Source organism: Bos grunniens, chromosome 6 (genome assembly GCF_055505025.1).
Source record: "Bos grunniens cultivar Pamir isolate PY7600 chromosome 6, Bosgru_T2T1.0, whole genome shotgun sequence".
NCBI classification, from domain to species: Eukaryota; Metazoa; Chordata; class Mammalia; order Artiodactyla; family Bovidae; genus Bos; species Bos grunniens.
The window spans coordinates 46862787-46889698 of record NC_141170.1 but is presented as its reverse complement, the minus strand read 5'-3'; the positions used below and the strand labels follow the sequence as shown (position 1 = coordinate 46889698).

At 36.9% G+C, this 26912-nt stretch overlaps 1 protein-coding gene across 6 annotated transcripts in view; it reads right to left on the bottom strand.

The window, feature by feature from the left end:
- The window catches only part of NMU (neuromedin U), an 84699-nt gene that overhangs the window by 2379 nt on the left and 55408 nt on the right, over positions 1 to 26912 (bottom strand). For 2 of the 6 annotated variants that reach the window (XM_086405703.1, XM_086405700.1), the window contains exons 2-9: positions 22157 to 22215; positions 14340 to 14387; positions 10455 to 10514; positions 9063 to 9092; positions 8923 to 8973; positions 6473 to 6547; positions 3349 to 3402; positions 2558 to 2597 (exon numbers count right to left, since the gene is read on the bottom strand). In XM_086405703.1, coding sequence (XP_086261829.1) covers positions 2562 to 2597; positions 3349 to 3402; positions 6473 to 6547; positions 8923 to 8973; positions 9063 to 9092; positions 10455 to 10514; positions 14340 to 14357 — 324 coding nt within the window. In that variant the 5' untranslated portion in view covers positions 14358 to 14387; positions 22157 to 22215 and the 3' untranslated portion in view covers positions 2558 to 2561. Of the gene's footprint in view, positions 1 to 2557; positions 2598 to 3348; positions 3403 to 6472; positions 6548 to 8922; positions 8974 to 9062; positions 9093 to 10454; positions 10515 to 10623; positions 10915 to 14339; positions 14388 to 22156; positions 22216 to 26912 lie in introns of those variants that run through there. The other 4 variants (XM_086405704.1, XM_086405701.1, XM_086405702.1 and 1 more) reach the window with 3 other exon arrangements.

Here is a 26912-nt window from a genome sequence, read left to right as displayed (position 1 = left end):
TTCTTCGGCGTTCAGCTTTCTTCACAGTCCAACTCTCGCATCCATACATGACCACTGGAAAAACCATAACCTTGACTAAACGGACCTTTGTTGGCAAAGTGATGTCTCTGCTTTTCAATATGCTATCTAGGTTATGGGATTATATAATTCTTTCAATATATTGCTGAATACTATTTTCTGTATTTTTTAATGTTTGCATTGATATTTATAAATAAAATTGGCCTACAGTTTCCTTTCTTATACTAACTTTGTAAGGTTTTGGTATTAGTATTTGCTGACTTCATAAAAGTATTTGAAATTTTTCTTCCTTCTCTGAGCTGGGAAATCCAAAATTTATTGACCTAGTACCTTGAGTGGAGAGTTCCCAGATAATGTTCTCAATTTTTCCCCCACAAAGTCATCAGTCTAGTTAGATTTTTTTTCTTTTTTCTGAGGTCAATTTTGGTAGCAGCTAATTTGTTATACAACCTCCATTTTATCTAGGTTTTCAAACTGATAGCCACAGTGATTTGCAAAGTACTTTTATGATTCCCATTACTTTTATATCTGTTTTAATTTCTCTCTTTTCATTTGTGTTTTTGTATATTTATGGCTTCTTTCTTTTTCACTGATTATCAGGCTAGGAAAATTAGGAGAGTGTATTACATATTTTATTAAAAAATCAGATTTTTGGTCTATTTACAAGTTCTTGTATTTTACCATTTTATAATCAATTAATTTCATCTTCCATTTTATAATTCTTCCTTTGCTTTCCTGAGGTTTACCTCATTGTTGTTTTTGACTTATTGACTTAAATTCCTAATTTGCTCACTCTTTCTTGCTTCAGTTCAGTTCAGTCACTCAGTCGTGTCCGACTCTTTGCAACCCCATGGACTGCAGTACACCAGGCCTCCCTGTTCTTCACCAACTCATGGAGTTTACTCAAACTCATGTCCATTGAGTTGGTGATGCCATCCAACCATTTCATCCTCTGTTTTCCCCTTCTCCTCCCTCTCTCAATCTTTCCCAGCATCAGGGTCTTTTCAAATGAATCAGTTCTTCGCATCAGGTGGCCAAAGTATTAGAGTTTCAGCTTCAGCATCAGTCCTTCCAATGAATATTCAAGACTGATTTCCTTTAGAATGGACTGGTTGGGTCTCCTTGCAGTCCAAGAGACTCTCAAGAGTCTTCTCCAATACCACAGTTCAAAAGCATCAATTCTTTGGTGCTCAGCTTTTTTAACAGTCCAACTCTCACATCCATGCATGACTAGTGGAAAAACCAAAGCTTTGAGTGGACAGAACTTTGTTGGCAAAGTAATGTCTCTGCTTTTTAATATGCACCCCACTCTAGTACTGTTGCCTGGAAAATCCCATGGATGGAGGAGCCTGGTAGGCTGCAGTCCATGGGGTCGTGAAGAGTTGGACACAACTGAGCGACTTCACTTTCACTTTCCACTTTCATGCATTGGAGAAGGAAATGGCAACCCACTCCAGTGTTCTTGCCTGGAGAATCCCAGGGACGGAGAAGCCTGGTAGGCTGCAGTCCACGGGGTCGCACAGAGTCAGACACAACTGAAGCGACTTAACAGCAGCAGCAGGTTGGTCATAACTTTTCTTCCAAGGAGCAAGCGTCTTTTAATTTCATGGCTTTCTTGCTTGATAGTGCTTAACATCTTGAATTTTCCACAAAATATGGTTCTGTCAGAGTCCATAAGTTTTAACATGTGTGTTTTCATTACCTTCATTTTCTAGAAATTGTACAATTTTGGTGTTATTTTTTTTAGTTAAAATATGTGATTTGATTTTTTGTTTCTATGAAAAATATTAAGACTTTTACATTCTTAGATAAATATGTACTCAAGGGTTGAGATTAAATTATATCAATGAAATATTTGCAAAAGTATGTTCAGCATAGAATCTGTATTTAGCATTACTTAAGTTAGTAGAATATTGTTTTATTTCTCTGGTGTAAATCTATCAGTGTGCATTTAATTTTAAAATGTATAGTATAATATGATTAACATATTTATTAAATATGTGTGGGGCCATTCAATAGCTACTAAGGGTCTATTGTATCTCTGACACAGATATGGAAACTCTGGGAGTACCGAAGCAGAAGTCATGTTCTCCTGTCATTCCACATTTTTCTAGTTCTCTAAAGATGGTAAGCACAACTCTTAGAAAGAATCTTTGAATATAGGTTATTTGGAGGACAGAAAGGCATTCAGTCTGTAAGTTCTGGCCCACTATTGTGGATATTGATTACCAAAATAAATACAACCTCTGACATATTCTACTTGTACAGTAAATGATGATTAGGTCAATGTCTGCAAAACTGATGATGATTATTGTGACATAGTGTGAGGCACATACAACATGGGCAAAGAAAATCTGGTCCTAAAATGCTGGCATTTTCCATTATATGAAGTCCTCATAGCCTCTATCTTTGCAGTGTTTATATAGAATATTAATCTATACATTAATCAAATAATAGAAATATAGTGAGCATAGGTTAATTTGTGAAGATGTGAAAATGACAGAAATTTTCAAACTGAGTTGAATTGTGATACACATACCATTTTAAATGTAACCTTCTGATCTTCTTCCATTGCGTGGCTGGAAAATAGTAAGTTAGAAACAAAGCAATGTAACTGAGGAGGGAAGTTAATTTTCATAGAAAGCAGACTAATGATCTCAATGAGTGGTATTATTTCTTCCTTATCTATGTTTTCCTTATCTATTATTTTCCTCCTTCCTTCAGTCCATTCTCCTCCAATTTATTGTTAGAATTAGTTTCCAAAATGCAAATCTTACTATATAGCTCTGCTTAGACTTAATAATAATGTTGACATTCCTTAGCTAAATATTCCATTGGCTAATATTTCTTTAGCTCAATATTTCATTAGAACTTAAGGAGTAATATCGGGACTTCCCTAGTGGTCTAGTGGTTAAGATTCTGTGCTTCCACAGCTGAAGGCATGGGTTCAATCCCTGTTCACAGAACTAAGATCCTGAATGCCACGTGGTGCAGCCAAAAAAAAAAAAAAACTTAAGGAGTAATACACCTTTGAGACACTTATTTCCTGCACATGAAACATTATGGAACTAAACTATGAAACAAGTGAATGCCATTTGGGGTATTTACTAACATGAATACTGGATTAGAGAAGAGATCAGAGATACCATAATATTAGAGCAATAAGTTGGTAACAGAAATGAATCTCAGACTGTAACCTTGATATCAAATATCTTGGGATAAACTTAAAAACAATTAAAACTTACAAGTTAATATAAATAAATGCACAGTGAAAATACTTTTCAATGCTGATATTGACTGAATTTTTAAAGAATTATAGTATATGCATACCCTGAATAAAAAGTATCTTCTACTTTGGCTTGCAATAGGACCTTGGAATTCTTCCTGGAAGAGAAAATGAGGATATTAAAAATCAAAAAGTAAAAGTAAGTGCCAATGCCTCTTGAGGATACAGTTATTTTCAACCACCATAATTAAATAAAGAAGGAATCAAGGATCTGGGTATATAATTCATATCATTAAGTAATTTTTCTATTTACACCTGAAGAACTTTCAGTGATACTAGCAGTAAGATCAGAGTGTTGTATATTAATCTAATTTCCTTAACAGTCAAACAGATTCTATATTCAGGAAATTTGTCAATTGTATGTATATTCATCAATAAGTAGGCAGAAGACATTTCATAGATAAGTAACTATATTTATAATCTCCTTTCAGCATTTTGTTAGAATAAAAAAATTTCTTTATAGTACATGTATGTGCTAACAAATGAACAGGCAAAAAATATAAAATAGAGCTGTGTCATAGCTAAAATACACAAATACAGGAATTTAAATTAAAATTGAGGGATAACTTTGGTAAACTATATTTTTATTCATTGAGACTTCAGAGGAAATTTTCCCCATATACTTATATTCACTGAAATGGTAATTTAAAAAAATAGGAACAAACTGATTATTGACAGTGGATATATTTTGAACTGTTTCTTTTTTCAAACATTTCATTTCAAACTTAATAGAAAAATATGTAACATTTTATGATTTCTATAGAGTTGGTTCTTGTAGCTTCCTATTTTAAAAAACTACTTATGTAAGTATCAGGACAGCAATCACTATGAAATTTGTCATCAAGACCCTTTTCAAATATTCCATAAACATAATCATATTTTTAGATTTTAAGAAATGTCCCTGACAGCTATTAAAATTTTGAAATCCTTGATTTATAACAAATGTATCTTAAATTCTGAACATTCTATACCTAATTCTCATCCTGACTATAAATCCCCTGCAAATTAATTTAAAGATGGAAAATTTTAATATTTAAAAATATAAATATAAAAACTATATATTTATTTGGTTATATAAGAACAGATATGTATTTTATATTAAGCAGATAATTATATTAAGCAGAGAAAGTATATTATATTAAGTATGTATATATAAAGTATATTATATTAAGCAGAGAAAAAGAAAGATAGGATAACATGTAAGTTAAAATGTGCCCAAATTTAAAGTTTTCAAACTCAGACACACAGTTCTTTTTAGTCTTATCATTGGCGATAGAACAGTATATAAAAGAATTTGGGAGGTAACGCTAAAATCCATGTTGGGATGGAGGTGAGGATGTCCAGCAAAGAAAATGTAAGGAAAGTGTTTGACTTGACTAAAATCTGAAAATTCATTTTCTTTAAGAACCCAAAATATTTCACTATCAAAAATATGGTTTAAAATTCGGTGATTTAGGCCCAGAAAAGTCAATACTTAACTCTAATTTTTTTTTAATTCGTATTTTACTTTCTTTTCTCATAGATTCCTAGGAAACCTAGCTTGCTGTGAAATACTTTTAGGAGCTATCGTTTATCCAATAAGATATTACTACCAAGTTAGTAATATCTAACTTAGCAGCAGCAGCTTCAGTCGTGTCCGACTGTGTGCGACCCCATGGTTAGCAGCCCAGCAGGTTCCCCTGTCCCTGGGATTCTCCAGGCAAGAACACTGGAGTGGGTTGCTATTTCCTTCTCCAATGCATAAAAGTGAAAATATAGTCTCACTCAAGGTGGAACATTGAGACAAAGTACCAAACTGGCCACACTACTGAGTAGTTTTGATTTTGCAAATAATAACATTGAAATGTTGTAGTAAACTAATAATTTTGCTGGTGTGTTTTAAGAAACTGGATTTTTAAATTGTAATCTTACACTATTCATAAGTCAAGAAGACTCTTTAGAAAGTAAAAGTTAATTTAAAAAGCATATATCACTTCTAGAAAGTTGACAACTGATTTGATTTTTTCATGTTGGAAATTCTAAAATTTTAAGGGGCTACTCCAGTTCCTTTTCCATTTCTCAAAGTTGGCAGCAGTATTGTCTTCCATGATGGAAGCTTAGTTCAACCACGTGAAGAATTTATGGAGGCGATAGTGATCATAAAAATAAATTTTGAGGAATTTATGTGCCTAAATTGTATGCATTTTTTAAAGTATTTGAAAACTTTTGGTAGTAGAAGAATAAAATTAATATGGTACTTAAGAAAAATTTAACAATAAAATAATAGAAATATTCAAGATTAGATTACCAAGGGAACAGCATAGTGGAAAAAAATATTTCCCTAAACTAGAAGGCAAGAAATTGTTGTAATCTCTAATCCCACTCACTACTGTGATCTTGGGAAACTCCTTTAACTATTCTGAGTTGTTTTTCTTTTTGTAAACCAGGCATAACAATACTTATGTAAGTATCAACAGAATTGTCAAAAGAATAAAACGAGATCCCGTAAGACTGAAAACTATAATGTACCCCAACAATGGAAGGCATTACATAAGAACAATGCCTACAACCTTTCATCATTGAGAGAATTAGGATTCTTTTCAAAGGGCAGTAAAAATGTCAGAATTTCCAGTTTAAAAACATGTTAACTCAGTTATATTTACCTTAAACATAAGACACTGAATTTGGGCCATATTTTTGCTAATTGTGGGCAAAAACAAAATACCTACATTTAATTTCTGATATATTTACTTCATAAACCTTATTCTTTCTAATGCTTTACTACCTGGATAGAAAGCTTGTCATTCAACCACATGTACACAGAGGAGTCAGTAAAGGTCCTTGATCTTTTTTCCTATTCCTATCTAATGACTCGATAGGAATGTCCTTTCTCTGCCATGTCCTTTCTCAAACCAAGAATGAATAGGTTTCCTCACTGGGAGGGGCTGGTCCTTGAAAGGAAGTCTAATCCAGGCTTTCTTCACTGCTCACAGCCTGAGTTAGAAGGGACTTATTATGGGGAGGGGGACAGTTCTCCTCTTCCTGAGTGTGAAAATACTCCTGCAAACAAGTGTTCTGGCTGTTACGTGAGGCTTATCCAGGAGATCTTATAAACCACCACCCCTAGGAATAAGCAGAAAGCGCTGCCCCACACAGAGTGGCGAAGCAAGCGTGCAGTTAGTTACATACGTCCAATCTGAACCTCTTCATTCTTCTCTCATGCAGTTGTGGGACGAGCTGCAGCAGCGGATGCAGGACAGACGACTGAGAGACACGAACACACACACGTGATGAGCACAGAGGCTTCTCAGCATTGGGCATAAAGACGGCTTCCTATCTATTTTTGTTATTACCCACTATCCTCGCTCCAGCCAAAAAAGAACAAGAAAGGTGTGACCTAAGACAGTCCTCTGTGAGCATTTCAAAGAGCCATGGATAGTAAGCCAAGAGATGGAATAAAAGTTGGCAGTTCTGTGCTGGGAATCTCGATCATTCTGTTGATGAAGCTCTTTCCTGAGGGCCTGAACTCCATCACCAGCCAACAAGAGAAACACCTGCCTGTATCTTTGAAGAACAAAAAGCCGCCTGTCTGCTTCCAGACTTACTAAGAATGGTCTGGGACAAATGAAACCAACTCTGTGAGAATCAGTTTTCCGTCATGAACACGTTCATCTGGAAGATTATACTATACACACATCTAGTAATCTTCTTTATAAAATACATATTTCATTTAAAACTGAACACGTGGAACAAGACAACAAGAGACACAAAAAATGCCAATGTGTCATTGATGGTGAAAAATGTGACTAAGATACATGTTCCCAAGATGTCAAGATGCCAAGCAGAAGAAAATGAAAGCACATTTGAGACATGTGGCTACCTGATACGGTTTCATTTTAAAGGCATTTCTTCAATGGAACCTTCTCACAAACATTAAATTAATTCATCAAACGGATTACTTTAAGCCACCTATAATGGTTACCTGTTAATCAGTTCAATGTGTATTTAGTTTAAAGCTCATATAACCTAACTTTCAACTCCTCACATGTAAGAGAAGTTGTTATTCAATGAGATAAATATTTAAAACTAAGTTTATAGTTACAATCACGTTCCTACAGGTAAACATATGTTTAAAATACACTATGTTCCTCATTCCATAAAATGGTCCATGATAGTGAGTCACAAGCTTAGAAAGAATATTATAGTCAATTAATTTTTAAGTATTCTAGATTGAAACACTGAAATAGGTTGGTTAGCACTTTATAAATCCATGCATACAGAAAGAAAACCACCACTACAGCCACACAGTTTAGAAGTGAAATGAATTAAAGTTATTGTTATCTGGCTAATCTGAGAGAGTAAATTCTCAAATTAAATACCTAGTTATAAATAAGGAGCTCTTAGGAATACAAGTCAATATTTCTGAAAAAGTAAAAGTGTTGGTAACTCAGTCATGTCCAACTCTTTGTGATCCCATGGACTGTAGCCCTCCAAGCTCCTCTGTCCATGGAATTTTCCAGGCAAGAATACTGGAGTGGATAACCATTCCCTTCTCCAGGGGATCTTCCTGACCCAGGGATCGAACCCAGGTCTCCCACACTGCGGGCAATAGTTACATTTTTGACAATCATCTTTTAAAATATTTCTTAAAATGACTTTGCATAAGTCTCCAAAAATCACTGCAGATGGTGATTTCAGCCATGAAATTAAAAGACGCTTACTCCTTGGAAGGAAAGTTATGACCAACCTAGACAGCATATTCAAAAGCAGAGACATTTCTTTGCCAACAAAGGTCCGTCTGGTCAAGGCTATGGTTTTTCCAGTAGTCATGTATGGATGTGAGAGTTGGACTGTGAAGAAAGCTGAGCACCAAAGAATTGATGCTTTTGAACTGCGGTGTTGGAGAAGACTCTTGAGAGTCCCTTGGACTGCAAGGAGATCCAACCAGTCCATTCTAAAGGAGATCAGTCCTGGGTGTTCTTTGGAAGGAATGATGCTAAAGCTGAAACTTCAGTACTTTGGCCACCTCATGTGAAGAGTTGACTCATTGGAAAAGACTCTGATGCTGGGAGGGATTGGGGGCAGGAGAAGAAGGGGACAACAGAGGATGAGATGGCTGGATGGCATCACCGACTCGATGCACATGAGTTTGAGTGAACTCCAGGAGTTGGTGATGGACAGGGAGGCCTGGCATGCTGCAATTCATGGGGTCTCAAAGAGTCGGACACGACTGAGCAACTGAACTGAACTGAACTGAAGTCTTTTTCCATTGCAGTAATCAACATATAAACCAACATGATTTACTTAATCATATTTGCTTTTTTTGGCCTCTAAAATGTAAGTTGCATGACACTTACTGCCATTTTTTCTAGTACCTAGAATTGTGCTTGGCTTGGTACAGAGAAGATATGCAGTAAATAATCGTTGAATGAATAAATGAATGGATTTAATGTACTTGTAGCTGTTGAGATATAAAATAAATGTATAATAAATACTGAATTCCATTTGTTCATCTGTATATAAATGTTTAAAGAAAAAAAAAAAACCATGAATCTCGATCTAGCTCTATGAGATAAATTGCAAAAACAGTTTTTTAAAAAAAATACAAGTGATCACTAATAAGTAACTCTACAACTTACCACAACATTTGAATTGCCCAACTTTCGAGTCTTCGAATAATGAAATAAGAACTGTTAAAAAAAAAGTAGTGAGCTTTACTATGAATGATCAGAGGTTTCCTGATTGTTTTTAAATGTGAATTCTTGTGAAATCACCTTACCCTTTTGGTGTTATCTTTTTCATCTGTTTCCTGTTGAAAAGAGATTTATAAATATCACTATATTATATTAGAAAATAATGAGAAATATGTAAGATTATAATTCTTAAAACATGTGCTACATATGTTATATATAAAATATAAGACTGAAATTAGTTAAGTACATATTGTTCTAAAAATAAATGGGCAATTAACTAAAAACTGTTTATAAATAAGAGTATGAAAAAAGATCTCTGTTACAGCATTATTCATAAGAGCGAAAAATTGGAAACATCCTGAGTGTTCTGTAGTGGTGGAATGGGAAATTCTGATATGATCACACGATAGACTATTCAGAGAAAAAAACTAGAAGGAATCACATCAAACTATTTGTAATTGTCACTGCATAGTAAGACTTATCAGTTATTTTTGCTTCCTTCCATAAACTTTTCTAGAGTCCTCTCTCATTCCAAAAATTTGTCTTTAAGAATGAGACATATCATTCCCTTTTTGTTGTTCTTTTTTGTTCTCATTTGCTTTTAATATAAATAGCAACTCATGGGTAAACACCATTGTCATATATTTTCTCTTAATTAGATAAAAAGTCAATTAAGCGGTTTGGAAAATGTCACCATTAAAAACATCAGAAAAAATACAGTTGTAAACACTTAGTTTCCAAAAATATTTATTCTTCTAAAATATCAAGTTTTCTTTGAATTACTGCATGTGTGAGGTATGGAAGTCAGAACACACCAGCGATAATAGGTTAAACTCTTAATGAAAAATATTTTCTAAACCTGAGGCTTTTATCCTTAATAAGGTAGTTTTAAAATTAGTTCACCTACCAGATACAGAACATCAACTGAGGTATGGCACATTATGCCATTTTTCAAGTTCCCATTGCCTCACTTCAGGACAAAAAGTTCTCCCAGAAAAATCAAATAATAATTTTAATAAGAAACCAAGACATCACAGTAAGAATATAATTTTCAAACCGACATGGACAATACAGTTTGCTTTTTTCTTCATTATTAATGTCCTCTCTGACAAAGTACAGTGTCCTAACCTCCAAGCTTAGAAAAATGCATCTGTTCTCCAACTGTAGTACGATTCAGGGAGAGAGAAAGAGCCAAAATGACCCCAAATTTCTCTCATCAGAACTAGAACACATCTTATACTTGAGGGGGACATATAATTTTCCAATTAGATGACTGCAAACTCCACTAATATGACCCTAAATTCTCAGGCATCAAAGAAACTGAAGTATTTGTTTCTTATCCAAAATCAACTTATGTTCGTTCTTATAGCTCCTCTTAGCATGCTTCCTAAATTGAGCATATTTTCTTCCAGGAGGAATTCCAAGATATTTCTGAGCAATTGTTTTTGCCTACAAATTAAACACCATTTGAACCTTACCTGGGGCTTTGGTAGAGTCCGCATAATTGTGAGGCAAATCTCCTCCAATGCATTGGATGCCTAATATAAATAAGAAGATGCACAGATGATGCTTCTGCTTTAACAATATTTGCTGCACAGAAGAAATAACCATACAATGTCAGGATCATGAGGATATATATTTCAATACCCTAAATAGAATTCTTCTTGTGGCCCATTGAAACTGTTGAAATCCTTCAATTTCTCTCATGACAAAAAAATTTGGCTCCTAAAAGTAAAACCGTCTTTCCAACCAGGAAAAAAAAAAAAAAGTTATATATTGCACATATGCACTGATTAAGGCTTCCACTGTGAGTCCAGATACAAAACTTCTCAGTATTTGCTAAAATGCTATGAGAGTAATGAGGGAAGTGCAAAAAGAGGGGTTATTCTTCTCAGCTTGCTGCAAAGTCTGAATCTACATGCCAAAGCTGTGAACCTTGCTGAATTTACTCATTATTGGCTAATTTGAGAATCCTGCAATTGTTTGCAAACAATGGGAGTTTGGATGGGAGGAAGCCCAGGCCATGCACAGAGCACCTAAGCTGAGTTCCCACCCTTCCAGGCTGCTGACTGCACACCCCAGGATCAGGTTTTTCAAAGCATCTGAGCGTAGAAGCAGGGCAGGGCTCCTGTGGCTCACAGCCAGCTGGGTGTGGTTAGGAGGAGCACAGAGGGACAAGCAGGGGCGAAACCTGCTTTGCACAGAATTCAGCATAGTCACATCAGAAACAATTGATTACTTAATAAATACGTATTGGAAATAATAAGGTGAAATGGGGTGGGGGGGCGTCTGTGGAGTTGAGCAGCTTGCAACTCAAGAGCAGTGCAAATTCCATTTCCTCTTTATTAGTTGTGTAACCTTAGGCTGGTTGACTAACCTCTCTCAACTTCAGTTCCTGCCATCATAAATCAAGGATGGCAACATCAATTCAGAATTCTTGGAAGGATAACATGTGGTAAAGCTCTTAGCACAGTGCCACAGACAGAGCAATTAGTTTACAGCAGTGGCATTAAAAAAGTGTGTGATCTGTAAAGCTTGCTTTACAGCTGCAGTTACTGCTAATTCAGTAGATGTGCCACGAGGGACCATTCAGGGCCACCAAGACCCTTGCCCTTGGCACACACATGTTTAACAGGGTAGGCTATAGCTTAGGGATACAGGTGGAATCATGAAGCAGCTTCTCTGAACACCCTTCCTAGCACATCAGAGGCCTGCTTTGTTCTGTTTGTTTGCCTGCCCGGTGCAAATTGTTGGGATATTTATTAACTATATTAAATGGTTCATATGTATGTAGTATTTCAGTAAATTATAAAACATTTTCATACACATAATCCACACTTTGTCCTTAAAACACAGCTTGATATATAGGATGGGAATTGTTATTCTCACGTATAAAGCAAGTGAGGTTCTGAGAGACTGTGACTTACTTCCCCAGTACCACACACAGCTAGGTTGTCTGACCTAGTTTTGCACTGGTATTGACTGCTAAGCCTATGATTAGGAGTTAGATGAGAGAAAAAATAGTGTGAACACTGATATATCTTTCACTTTTTCCCTTCATGGTTGGGTATGCAGGTCACCCAGAAAAATCTAGAAATAAATTCCTGAAACTTCTTTTTACGGCCCATCTAGAAATGCTGCAAAATATAAAACAATAAAAAAAAGTCTAGTGATATCATGTGTCTCAGCTCAAAGAAGAATAAATTCAGATATATGGGTGTTTCCTTAGAAAACAGCTTCTAAGTCAGATGAGGTGTGGCAACAAGACTGAAGTCTGACAGAAAAAAGTTTCCAAACAAATTGTATTTCCTCCAGCAACTTTTTACATGAAGCCAATATTCACTGAGCTGCAACTGTTGTTTAAAGATTTTTCTCATATGGGATTTTTAGTATTTTTTTAATCATGGACCTTTTAAAAGAGCCTTTATTTTCTATTTGGTAAAAATGTTTTGAAGAACTCTTCAGAGAATCATATACATAATAGCTAATGTGAAAAAAAAAATTTTTAATGGTATCAATTAGTGTAAAAGATTTCATAGTAAATTTACCAAGCTCTCCTCAAAAGGCACACAGTCTCCAAAGCCAATAAAAGCCTAATTTACTTTTATGGTTTTTAGATGAGTGCTTTAAAATTCATCCTTTTAATTTTGCAGACATAAAAGTGATTCTGAGGGTGCTTCTGAATTTTATATATAATGCAAAAGTTTCTGTGCTGACTAATATCCATCCCATGTTATATATCCACCAAGGTTCCTCAAGCAACTTGAAATATTCATAAATGTCAACCTATTGTGATTCTGGTTTCTCTTTACCACCTAATACCTGTAACTTGCTGCAAGTGGTCCTCTGCAGGCTGAGGAACCAGTGCAGCAGCAGAAATGCAGCACTTTTTTTTACAAGGCTGCTACTTCACACCGGCCAGGATGACATTCTGGAAGGACTACGTGAAGGACAGGCACTGCACCCTGGCCGGACCATGCAGAGGAGTCACCCCAGGCACACAGCTGACTGAGCTGAGAGAGGCTGAGCCAAGAGCCTCTGCTGAGCCCTCTCCTCTGATCAGGAGACTAGTGATGCTGATTCAGAAAGGTAAGACTCTAAGGCTAACTCTGCTACACCGGCACTCAAAGACAGAACTGCAGACAGAAGGAGCAGCATCCAGCAGAGACATGTAAGGACACACTTCCTTCCCACTCCTCCCCATGTTTCTGAGATAGGCGGGGACCCAGGGCCTTTTGCTGTAATGCTTGTACCTGGACAAAGCTCTTCTTGAGCAACCAAATACAAAGAAACTACATGAGACTAAAAATAACTGATGTTTGGGCAGTTGGGGCAAATTATGGACAAAAAGATACCAATAGACCAAAAAACCCAACCGCTATTTCTGAAGAGCCAGGAGCAAAAGCAGGAGTACTGAGTCTGCACTGGACACCACCAGAGAGGTGGGCAAAACACCTAAGCCATCCCTCCAGCCCAACCCCTGGACATACCCCTACCCCTACTCCATATAAGGAACCAGTCCCCACCCCAACACCCAGGGAGTGCGAGCAAGGGAACCTTTACTTGTTCTTGCTCCCTCTGCTGCAACAGGGGCCCCAAAAAACCTTTGTCTGAATTCCTTGCTTGGCCTCTAGTCAATTTCTACTTATTAGGGGAGGCCAGGAACCCTGGGTGGTATCACTTCCAGGTATAGGAGCTAGACTAATACTCCTCTCTCCCCAGCCCTCTCTTAGGTGTTTCTCGTGGGAAGAGGATGAGTTAACCTGATGATTGGCAGCAAGAAACTGGGCACGCTCTGTTCAGCCCTTTCCTCTTAGGTAGCCAGTTCTCTGGCCAGTTGTTCTTGCTTTGTCACTGCCCTGTGGCACAAAACCTGATTCTGGCAGAAGGCTTGAGTCACTGACTAACCTCAGTTTAATTCTGGGGGTAGTTTTAGCAAGGTCAGCATATCTAAGGCCCCATTCACAAACTGACTTTTCAGTTACAATGATATTTTTATCTCCTAAATCTGACTCTGTAAGTTCATCTCTCCATGGGTTGAAAACTCAATTGAGGGACCAGGATATTAGTCCCTTAATACAGCAATAGACACATTTTAACACAGAATTTGATTTTGAAATTAGCATTTTACTTTCTAAAATATGGGTATTTTATCTGCATATCTATTTTTCTTAGAGATAAAGCCTAGCACCTTACATAAACTGTTGGCACTCATTATTACCTGCCAATGATATAATAATTTTTAATATGTTGACATGTTTTAATAAGTCCATAAAATCATGACAGGTCCAGAGGGAGAAATGCAGTATTTCAGCATGACACAAATGCTTACATCACTCCGAAACAACTCCATTTAGAATTACCTGAGGCTGTGGATGCATGGACAGCAAAGACAAACAAGCATCATTTATCTGTAAAACAGATGAAAATTCCAGTTATATCCTGGAAACAGACAGACGATAGCAAAAAACAGAAAGCAGATTTTATAAAGTCAGCTTACTTATAAAACATTAATGAAGGTTCCATGACTGTTCAGGATTCTGGATTTGGGAGGGAAGAGCCTTTTAAACTATCTAAAGAAGTCCTGGAATTGGAATTTCCCCAAGATCTGACCCCAGGCACAGGGGTATACATCCCCATTTCTAGTCATAGGGATCATCAGAGATAGAGATGCTTCAAACATTGAGGGGAAAAACTTTTAGTGTTATTCAGCCTGAGAAATGTGTGTGGTGACTAAAGAATGGCCTCAAAATTCAGGAGCATCCTGTTACGTGGTTCTTTACTACATATAAATCTAATCACATCATCTAAACCAACAGGAAAATAGCATACGTGCTAAACAATAAAGAGTATACAGTAAAAACTTATTCTTACACAACACGAGCCATCTTCTAGTTCTCTATCAAGAAGCCAGCATTAGAAAATGGTTCGATTTTACAATGAAGGTTTATTGACTATGCTTGGCAACTAGCTGTCCTCAGCTTTTATCCTTAAAAGAAACTTTGAAAGATTTTAAACTGTAGAATAAGAGATTTATATTAATCATTAAAAACTGTGCTGATAAGTACTAAGTACTTATCAGTACTAAGCTGGGTGTCTAGAGTAATTACTGGCATTTATTACTTTCAGTTCAGTTCAGTCGCTCAGTTGTGTCCGAGGCTTTGCACCCCATGAATCACAGCATGCCAGGACTCCCTGTCCATCACCAACTCCCGGAGTTCACTCAAACTCATGTGCATCGAGTCGGTGATGCCATCCAGCCATCTCATCCTCTGTCGTACCCTTCTCCTCCTGCCCCCAATCCCTCCCAGCATCAGGGTCTTTTCCAATGAGTCAACTCTTCACATGAGGTGGCCAAAGTATTGGAATTTCAGCTTTAGCATCAAGTCCTTCCAATGAACACCTAGGACTGATCTCCTTAAGGATGGACTGGTTGGATCCTCTTGGAGTCCAAGGGACTCTCAAGAGTCTTCTCCAACGCCGCAGTTTAAAAGCATCAATTCTTCGGCACTCAGCCTTATTCACAGTCCAACTCTCACATCCATACATGACCACTGGAAAAACCATAGCCTTGACTAGATGGACCTTTGTTGGCAAAGTAATGTCTCTGCTTTTTAATATGCTATCTAGATTGGTCATAACTTTCCTTCCAAGGAGTAAGCATCTTTTAATTTCATGGGTGCAATCACCATCTGCAGTGATTTTGGAGCTCCAAAAAATAAAGTCAGCCACTGTTTCCACTGTTTCCCCATCTATTTCCCATGAAGTGGTAGGACCAGATGCCATGATCTTAGTTTTCTGAATGTTGAGCTTTAAGCCAACTTTTTCACTCTCCTCTTTTACTTTCATCAAGAGGCTTTTTAGTTCCTCTTCACTTTCTGCCATAAGAGTGGTTTAGTGGCCTTTTAAAATGGGACTGGAAAAAATAGGACTGATTCTTGTCTGTCTGAGATGATTTAGGTTGGGTCCTATTTATGACATAACATCTCAGGGGTCTCCTTTTAATTCTAGAATTGTTTGTTGAATTTAATTTCTCACACTAAACTGAAGGGAGGATAATTATATCCTTCAATCATAATTTCTCAAGCTCCTTATTGTTTCTAATAAACATGAAGTAAACTAAAACATGAACTAAAATATCCGATTCTCTAACTTAGAGAATAACAAAAGTATATGTGGTAACATATAGTATTACAGAAAAGCATATGTTTGTGTCTCCTTTTTATGTTCACAAAACTTGTATTGGGAAAATTGTTTTATTCTATTTGTCCCTTGTGGCCAGTCACCTGCTCCCTCTTCTGAAGATTTCTTCAGAATCTCTCTTTCTCTCTCTCTCTCTCTCTCTCTCTCTCTCTCACACACACACACACACACACACACACACACACACGGTAAACTTCTTGAGGTCAGGGGCTATTTAACATGCTCAAATAAGTGATCAATAAATATTCTTTAATTAAATTGTATTGAAAAAGAAGTCAATTGAGAGAGGAAAACCAAAAGAGTTTTTAAGCTTAAAAGCTTTGAATTGTGACCAATGCTTAGTGTAAGTGAAAGTGAAAGTGAAGTCACTTAATGAAGTCACTCAGTCATGTCCGACTCTTAGCGACCCCATGGACTGCAGCCTACCAGGCTCCTCCGTCCATGGGATATCCAGGCAAGAGTACTGGAGTGGGGTGCCATTGCCTTCTCCAAATGCTTAGTGTATCATCCCCAAATGCGATTAAGTTTGCCTTAGTAGGGTAGGAGGAAGTAGTCCCTCCCCCAAATAGTGATGTTTAGGTATTTGAATATGTTATTTGCTCAAGAGAGAGCTGTCCACCCCTAGCCCAGGCAGCCCATCTGTGTGAAGTAGTCAAATCCAAAGACCCTTGAAACTGAGGGTTCACTAAGGAGGAAGTAGTCCCTCCCCCAAATAGTGATGTTTAGGTATCTGAATATGTTATTTGCTTAAGAGAGAGCTGTCCACCCCCAGCCCAGGCAGCCCATCTGTGTGAAGTAGTCAAGTCCAAAGACCCTTGAAACTCAGGGTTCACTAATCAGTGCATCAATATTGCTTGAATAAAAACATCAGAATAAGAAAAAACTCCAGTTAATCAAATTAGTAGATAATTGCAAAGCTTTTCGGTCTTTGTACTCCTTTCTTTAAAAGGCAGAGCTGTACTGCCTGCTGTCTTTCTCTTTGGGTAAACACTTGTTCATTTTACTCAGTTTATGGCCCTGATGGTTTTAAGTACCACTAATTGCTTCTGAGAATTCTGTGGAGTCCATTGATTAATCCCTTTGAAAATGGTTAGGTCTCTGTATTTGGTTTGAAAAGTATGTGTTTCTAGTGTCTGAGTAGCTTTGGAATTTTGAAAACCTCTGGTAGAAAGCTTAACTATATGTTCTAAACACTTTTTTAAAATATTTTTTATAAAAGAATTTATAGTGGTTTTACAACTCCATTTGATTTTGCCCCCAGCATTATCATCTAAAAGTTTTTTTCAAAGATTTTTCACAGAAATATAATTTCAAGCTAAAATACATGTTTTTATATTCTACATTAATATCTATTATCTAATTTGTCATCTTATTAATATATTTCTAGCATGTATTATTGGGGATTCCCTGGTGGCTCAGTGGTAAAGAATCTGCCTGCCAATGCAGGAGACTTGGATTCCATTCCTGGGTAGGGAAGATCCCCTGGAGAAGGAAATGGCAACCCACTCTAGTATTCCTGCCTAGGAAATCCCAGGGACAGAGGAGCCTGGTGGGCTATAGTCTGTGGGATCACAAAAGAGTCAGACACGACTTAGCAACTAAACAACAACAAGCATACATCATGATATACCAAGGCAGAAACTTTTGAAAGAGATTTTATGAGTTTCTATGCTATTTAAGACTCTTTAGTGCTCGGTCCTTACCATCAATCTTTTCCATCACGTATTTTGTTAGAGGTGGCTTAGGTATAAAAGGTGTTCTCACTTTACAGCTTGCCATCACCACTGGACATGCTTTATTTATTTATTCTTTTATCCCCTGCCTACTCTCATTCCATCCTCCCAAAGGCCACTCTTCTAATGTATTTGATGTGTATCCTTCGTTTGTGTATGTTCTTATAAAATCTGTACTGTTGTTTGGTGTGTGTGTATAATATTCTCTTACTTTTTTTTCCCTAATACTATAAGATCACTCTCTGTTCCTGGATACCTCTAGTGTGTTGCTCCTAACTACCACAGAGTCCTTTATAATGTTCCTCCAACTCATGTTGCCTACCTACTTCCCCGTGATGGATAGCCTGTCCCCTCCACGCCACCCCCCTCCCATTACCTCCTTGTATCTGTCCCCATATACGGTTCTGTAGGAGAATATATTTGGGCTGCATACCCAGGAGAGGGATATTCTAGAGCATGGGGATATCTGGGTGGCTTTTCAGATGGCTGTTTTCAGTGCTGGAGGCATTTGGTTCCAGGCACTTCTGGTCTGTCCTGAGCACAGGTCAAAGAGGCAGAGTCACAGGTGATCCCAGTTAGAATAGTAAGTCTTGAGTGTGCTTGAATGGTGAATGACAAAGGACAATGACAGCATACTGACAATGTCAGCTAAACTCTCCAAGCTTTAGTCTCAGTTCCACCAGTTCGTTTGTCTGTTCTTACACTCTCATTATGCCTTTTTTATTAGTACAGTTTTATATAATATTTTTTGATATCTGGTAGGGAAAGTTCCTTAGCTACTGGCAGACCTTTATTTTTCTGTATCAATTGTAGGTTAAATTTATAAACTTTCCAAGCAAAAGTTAAGTGGAATTCTGATTGGGGTTACATTGATTTTATGGAATTTACATCAACTATTTGGGGAGAATCAATATTTTTCTTACATTAAATTAATTTTTCCATCCAACAGCAAAGAGTGCCTCTCCAAATATTTGCATTATCTTCTAATTCCTTTATTAAAATTCGATTTTTTCATATAAGCTATTGTGTATTTTTGGTTAATTCCTAAATACTTATAGTTTTTGTTGCCATTGTGAATGATATAGTATTTTCATATTACTTTTTCTTAGTGAAAAGAAATGTTAGTGATTCTTGTATATTGGTATTATATCCAAAACTCTGCTGAATTCTCATCCTAGCTCTAATAGTTTCAACGAGAAATTCGTTTATGTAATTCATCACAATTATAGATTAAAGGAGAAAAGGCACGTCAACTTAAAAAAAACGCACAAAGTGAAAGCTGCAAGTTTTATTTGGGGCAGTATGAGGACTGTAGCCTGGGAGACAGCACCCCAGTTAGCTCTGAGAAACAGCTCCAAAGAGGTACTGGGAAAGGACAATTTATATGTGATTTTGGTAAAAGGAGAGTACATGCAATCGAGTGCATAGTTTTTTGAGGAGAGTTTCTGCTGGTCTTTTGAAGCTTCTGCTAGTCATGAGAAACAATTGTCATCATGAAGGGTTTTAGTGCTTTTCTAGAGAAAAGGAGATATAAAAATTCAGATCATAAAACCAGTTCCTGAGAATATCTAACTATCTGAAGACTTGTCCTGCCAGTTTCCCGAAGCACAGAGTGCCTCATTTCTGCTCTCCACCCTGAACTTTTTCAGGAAGTGTTTAAGGTCAACAGCTGCAGCTGCACACGATTTAATCCTTGTAGAGGTAGATGGCAAGCACCCACAGCAAGTGCCAATTGGTGGTTGACAGGCATGTTGCTTATCTCAGTGTTGCTGCTGCTGCTGCTAAGTCACTTCAGTCGTGTCCGACTCTGTATGACCCCATAGACAGCAGCCCACCAGGCTCCCCGGTCCCTGGGATTCTCCAGGCAAGAACACTGGAGTGGGCTGCCATTTCCTTCAATGCATGAAAGTGAAAAGTGAAAGTGAAGTCACTCAGTCGTGTCCAACCCTCAGCGACCCCATGGACTGCAGCCCACCAGGCTCCTCCGTCCATGGGATTTTCCAGGCAAGAGTCCTGGAGTGGGGTGCCATTGCCTTCTCCGTATCTCAGTGTTGGTGCAGGTAAAATATTTGATTAAGTTGACATTTTATTTAGGATTAACAAAACTCTTAAGAAAGGAGAAGAGAAATTCCTTAAGTAGGTGAACATTATATAACAGAATTCTAGAGGAAACTTATACTTTACGGAGACCCTTTAGCTGCATTTACTGTATATAAACATAGTACTGGAGGACTCTGGCCATCGATTGGAAGAGGGCTTTCCTGGTGGTTCAGATGGTAAAGAGTTTGCCTGCAATGCAGGTGACCTGGGTTTGATTGCTGGGTCGGGAAGATCCCCTGGAGAAGGAAATGGCAACCCACTCCAGTATTCTTGCCTGGAGAATTCCATGGACAGAGGAGCTTGGTGGGCTACAGTCCATAGGGTCACAGAGTCAGACACAACTGAGCGACTAACACTTTCACTTTACAAGGAAAGAAGAAATTGTTTCTTCAGTACTTAATGTATTAATGTTGCATCTTTTGGGCATAAGGTATTGTTTCTAGGAATTTATCCATTTCATCTATGTTTTCAAAATTATCACCATATAGCTGTCCATAATACTTAGGGGGAGGGGTAAGAGCTTATTGAGACACAATTTACACTTCATACAACTCATCCATTTAAAGTGTACAGTTCAATACACTGTTTTTAGTGTTATTTATAGAGTTGTACAAATTTCACCAGTCAATTGCCTATAATACTTATTTAAAATATTTATAAAATCTCTATTTTTGTTGATGATCTACTCTTTTTCAGTCTTCGTCCTTTTTTATCTTTATCTTTCCCTCTGCCTTTTTAAAATCAGCACTGCAAGTGCTTATTAACATTCTGAAACAATAAATATATGCTTTTGTTAGTATTGTCATTCTCCTTCTCTCTCTCTTAAAAATCTATTTCTGCCCTTATTTTTATTATTTACTTCATTCCTGTTTGTTTGAATTTTCCCTGTTGTTCTTTCCCCTCATTTTTTAGCTGAATGCTAAGCATATTTGTTTTTAAATTTTCTTGTCATGAAAAATATATATGAAGTTAAAGTTTCTTTCTAGCTACTGTTTTAGCTGTAGCATACAAACTTTGACCTATAATGTTTCTATATCATTCTTCTCAACATAGAGCTATTTACCAATGCCATATATTTTCCAAGCAAATGGGATATTTAAGTTATACCTTTGTTAATAGTTCCTAACTTTATTGCATTATAATTGGAAAACATTTTAAATGGATCCTTTCTAACTTATGGAAACTTTCTTGTCTTCTAAGATACAGTCTACATTTTTAAATGCCCCAATTATATTCAAAAAGAATGTGTATACTATTTAGTACATGTTTTTAAAAATATTCCTAATAGCTCAAATTTATGAATTGTATTGTTAGGTCTTTGACATATCTACTTGTGTGCTATTTGCTTTAACTATCAGTTTTGAGAGAGGTATATTAAAATTTCCAACTACAAATGTTCATTTATCTATTTTTCCCTGAATTTCTATCAATTCTTAAATAAGTTTGGAGATTCTTCTGTTAATACGGGCTTCCCTGATAGCTCAGTTGGTAAAGAATCTATCTGCAATGCAGGATACCCTGGTTCGATCCTGGGTTGGGAAGATCCCCTGGAGAAGGAAAAGGCTACCCATTCCAGTATTTTGACCTGGAGAATTCCATGGACTGTATGGTCCATGGGGTCACTTTCACTTTCACTTCTGTTAATACATATTAATGATGGTTGTATCTTTTCGCTCTGTTGCTCTTTTATCAACATATATTTATCTGTTAAAATGGTTCCTGTACTTGAATTCTATTTCATCAGATGTTAAGACTGCCACTCCAATTTTTGTGCAGTTCATATTTACTTGGTGTGTCATTTTCCATTCTCAACCACTTTTTGTTTTCTACTTCAAGTGTGACTTTTACCTAGGCCATATTGCTTAATCTGTTTTTAACATCTGGTCTGATAATCTCTTTTAAGTGGTGTATTTTAGCACATTCATATTTATTCTCATTATTCTATTATTAGGATTTATTTCTGCCATCTTCACCATTTACAGTATTTTTGGTTTCTTTTCATCTTTCTTTCTTTCGTTTAATAAAAAAAATTATGAATTCAGAATGTTGCTAAAATCACAAAGCTCAATTACATTATTTCACTTTACGATGATAATTTTTAAAAGGGTAAATTTTCACTAATTTGTGTAATGATAATTCTTTACCTGTTTCCACAACTGTAATTCTTGTTCAGGCTGTAATCCTTGAGGCAATACTGGAGCACCTAAAAATAAAGTTATATTCACAAGTTAATGTTACAATATTTCTCCTAAAACTAAACACTATATATAATTCATTTTGGGATGATATTTCTCATTTTTCACTGTATATCATTTTTCTCCTAGTTCAATTAGGTATCTCCGAATTTGACTTAGTATAAGGATTCCCTGGTGGTTCAGTTGGTAAAGATCCCCCTGCAATACAGGAGACTGGGGTTCAATCCCTGAGTGGGGAAGATCCTCTGGAGAAGGAAATAGTAATCCACTCCAGTATTCTTGCTTGGGAAATCCCATGGACAGAAGAGCCTGGAGGGCTACAGTCCAGGGGTCCCAAAAGAGTTGGACATGACTTAGCAACTAAACCACTAGCAACCAAGGAGACATAATTATTAAACAAACTTTAATAACATTACAAAGATATTACTCTCAAGAGTGAAAGACTTATATGTCCACACAAAAACTTGTACATGAACATGCATAGTAGCATTATTCATAATAGCCCCGAAGTATAAACACTCCAAATATCCATTACCTAATGAATTAACAAAATGTAGTACATCCATACAATGGAAAATTGTGGTCCATAAAAAGGAATGAACTATTGACATATGCTGTAACAGTATTGAATCTCAAACAGATTTTGATGTGCTAAATCAAATAAGCAAATGCAAAAGATTATATTCATACATATAAATGTATGAATCCATTAATATGGAACATCCAGAGAAGGCAAATCTATAGTGCTAGATTACTGGCTGCTTAGGGCTGAAGATAGGAATGGGGACTGACTGCAAATGGACATAACAGATCTTTGGGGGGTGATGGAAAATTGTATTGTTGTGATAGCTGCACACTCTTTCTTTTCTTTCTCTCTCTCTTCTTTTTGGTAGAGATGAATCAATACTTCGTTTGTTAAGGAGAAGTAAAATTACTAAAAGTTTTGTAAAACAGAGCATAAAAAAGTAAGAAATCCATTCTACTTATTCAGAATGCTTAAAGAGTCACTTATGCCACTATGTATGATAATGCAGGAAGAAAAATTTATTACAGACACATACTTTTTTTTAGTTTGGGTTTAGTGTTGGCCCTTGTTTGACCTAAATAGTATAAAGAATGATGTTCAACCAATTGAAATAACATTTTTCAAGTAAGACAATGCCTCCAGGGTATTCCTAATGTGATCATGAAAGAGAACTCAGATGACGAAGTATCACATAAAATCCATGTAAATGCATGAATACAATGTTAAACACAACTTTACGTTTATTTGTATGTAAATCACTAGTACTTGCTATAACTAGTGGGGCTTCCCTGGTAGCTCAGATGTTAAAGAATCTGCCCGCAGTGCAGAAGATCAGGGTTCAATCCCTGGGTTGGGAACATCCCTTGGAAAAGGGAATGGCTACCCTCTCCAGTAGTCTTGCCTGGAGAATTCCATGGACAGAGGAGCCTGGTGGGCTATAGTCCATGGGGTCGCAAAGAGTCGGACACAATTGAGTGACTAACACTTTATTATAACTGAAGTTTGTACCTTTTGACCACCTTCATGAAAACTTACTTATTCCATAAATCACAAATTAATTTAAAAGACAAAAACTCTCAAAATGTATGAAACATATTTAATAAAAGGTCATGGCAGATATCCTTATAGGATAGAACTCCTTCAAATCAATAGAAAAAAAGGAAACATGAATAGGCAAATGGCTGCCCAACTATTTAAGTCCACTTAAAAATCACTGAGTTACATAATTAAAACAGATAAATTTTATGGTACATAAACTGTATCTCAGTAAAGATCTTTAAAAAAAAAGAATTACTTGTTAAGGCCTTAATTATTGTTGAAATAAAATGTTAACTAGCTTATAGCCTCTAAAGTAATATTTTCTTCACAGGTTTAATTTTCTAATTCATGCTATATAAATTATAAATATTAAATGTAATTATTGTTTATTATATATATTTATTCTTACTAAAATTAAGAAAATACCCTTTTGTGAAAATGAAAGTATTAGTCTCTCAGTCATGCCTGACTCTGCAACTCCATGGACTGTAACCCACCAGGCTCCTCTGTCCATGGAATTCTCCAGGCAAGAATTCTGGAGTGCGTTGTCATTCCATTCTTCAGGGGATCCTCCCAATCCAGGGGCAGAACCTGGGTCTCATGCATTGCAGGTGGATTCTTTACCATTTGAGCCACCAGGGAATCCACAGGCACTATGTTGAGCATTAAAACCTGTCATGTCCTTAAACCTTTAAACCAACCTTTTAAGGTAGCTATTCTCCTTATTCCCATTTTAAGATGAGGAAACTGAAGGAAGGAAAGATTAAATAATTTGTCTCAGGTCACCAAAATACATACGTAGCAGAAGCAGATTTCAAATCAGGTCTCCGTGCAGGCTCAGTCATGTCTGACTTTTCGTGACCCGATGGACTGTAGCCCGCCAAGGTCCTCTGCACATGGGATTTCTCAGGCAAGAATACTGGAGTGAGTTGTCATTTCCTCCTCTAGAGGATCTTTCCAACCCAGGGATCCAACCTGGGTCTCCTCTGGCTCCTGCACTGGCAGGCAGATTCTTTACCACTTGAGCCACCTGGGAAGCCCTCAAACCAGGTATGACTGATTCCAAATCCTAACAGATTTTCCCCCCTAATTCTACCACTTTTCAGTCAAGTCTTGCTTTGAGTTCACTCAAATTTATACTGTTATTGAAGCTAAGTTCTAATAAAAGTAACAGTATTTAACTACATTTTCTGTACCCAGCATTAGAAGTAACTTACATGTATCATGTAGTCCATAGTCAAGAGTTCATTTATTTGAATCCCCTTTCATGGGACAGCTATTCTAGTACACAAACAATCTTACACACTTCTCAATTATATATTTCTTATCCTAGCCCAAAGGTATATCTCAAAGACATTATTGTCTGGTGACTGTTACTCTAAGTTGATTCTGTTTTCAGAAACGGATAAAGCTGTGCTTCTCAAATTTTTATACAAAACATCTGGTGATCTGACTAAATGAGATTCTGATTCAGTGATTTGGGTACAGGTCCAAGAGTCTGCATTTCTAGCAAGCTTCCTGGTGATAAACTGATGCGGCTAGTCCATGGATAACAGTGAACAGCCAGAGGCAGTGAGCACTGCATTGCAGAAAGAAACAGAGGATGCCTCTTATTTGACAGAACTAGGCAGCTCAAAGAAACGTTTCAGGTCTAAGGTTTTTAACAAGTCTGAATAATTCCAAAAGAGGGATATAAATATTCTCATGAAAGAAATCTAACAGGCCATCGGACTATTCCTTACAGCTCGAATGCATTACTCACCTATTGTTACTAGGCGTACACAGCTTTGAAAAATAGGAAGGTAAAAGTAAGGGGGATAAAGGCAGAGAGCAGTATTTGATTGAAGAGAACCAGAGTCAAGTATGATGCAAGGAAATACACAAGGAATTTCACTTGTTGGATGCAATCTTCACCTGCCTGTTCTTTTGATTTCTCCACTCATCATACCAGGGTTAATCTCTTTTTGACAGGGCATTTCTGTTTAAAGAAGACAATTTCATATTCTTTCTTTGCTTGACTATCCTCCACCCTCCAGTAAAAGTGGAAGCACCCCCTCCCTACAGCCTTACCAAGACCTTCGAGACTTTGTCTCCTTCCATGTCCCCAAGCTGGCCCAGGCCACACCAAAACTGCCACTGTCTAACTTAGTCCCAAGTATTTATATAATAAAAAAGGGATACTTTGTGGCTCTTACACAAAACACATAAACACAGTCTCAGGGTAGAAAGGTTAGAGAAACCAGAATTTTTAAATGTTTACCTATAATTTGTAGAAAAGCATTAATATCCTATGACTGAATCCAAACATAAGAGGAAAAAATGTCCCCTTTGTCTATTTGTTAACTAAAGTTGTGCTTTTCCTCTCAACATACCCAGGATGTGGGCTTTACACTAGCAAATAGTAGTGCTAGAGACCTTCCCAAATACTGTCAGGACAGTGCCACTCTCTTCTATATTCTAAAAACGGCAATGGATTTTTTTTTTTTTTGCTTTTAATTTTTATTAAAAGTAGGGCTTTTATTAAGAGTAGAGCTTCCCAGGTGGCACAGTGGTAAAGAATCTGCAATGCTGAGTTTGATCCCTGGGTCCAAAAGATCCCCTGGAGTAGGAAATGGCAACCCACTCCAGTTTTCCTGCCTGGAAAACTCCATAGACAGGAGCCTGGTGGGCTACAGTCCATGGGGTCCATGGGGTCACCAAGAGTTGGACACAACTAAGTGCACAGGCACACACACAGCTGATTTACACTGTTGTGTTAACAACTGCACTATTTTTGATCAGTTTCAAGATATTTATACTTAACACTATCTCATAAAGGGAAATCTTTAGTTTTGTACTGAACAATGTAACTAATGCAAATAATATGGATCAACAGCTTGTGCATCTGTAAATACACCATGTGTAAGAGAAAGAAAAGCAGATCCTGCTATTCTAAAAGTAGTGTCCATTTTCTTTTCTCATTGCTAGTACTTAGCTAGTGTAGGATTTGGAAGTCATAAATCATTACTGCTGACTGAATTTCAAGATCTATTTCATGAGTAGGAAAACACACTTCTTAATTCAGTCTTGGGCACTTCATCACTTCTTGTCAGAGGCCGTGTCAAAAGATAGTTTGTTGCAGAACAAATAATTTCACAATTT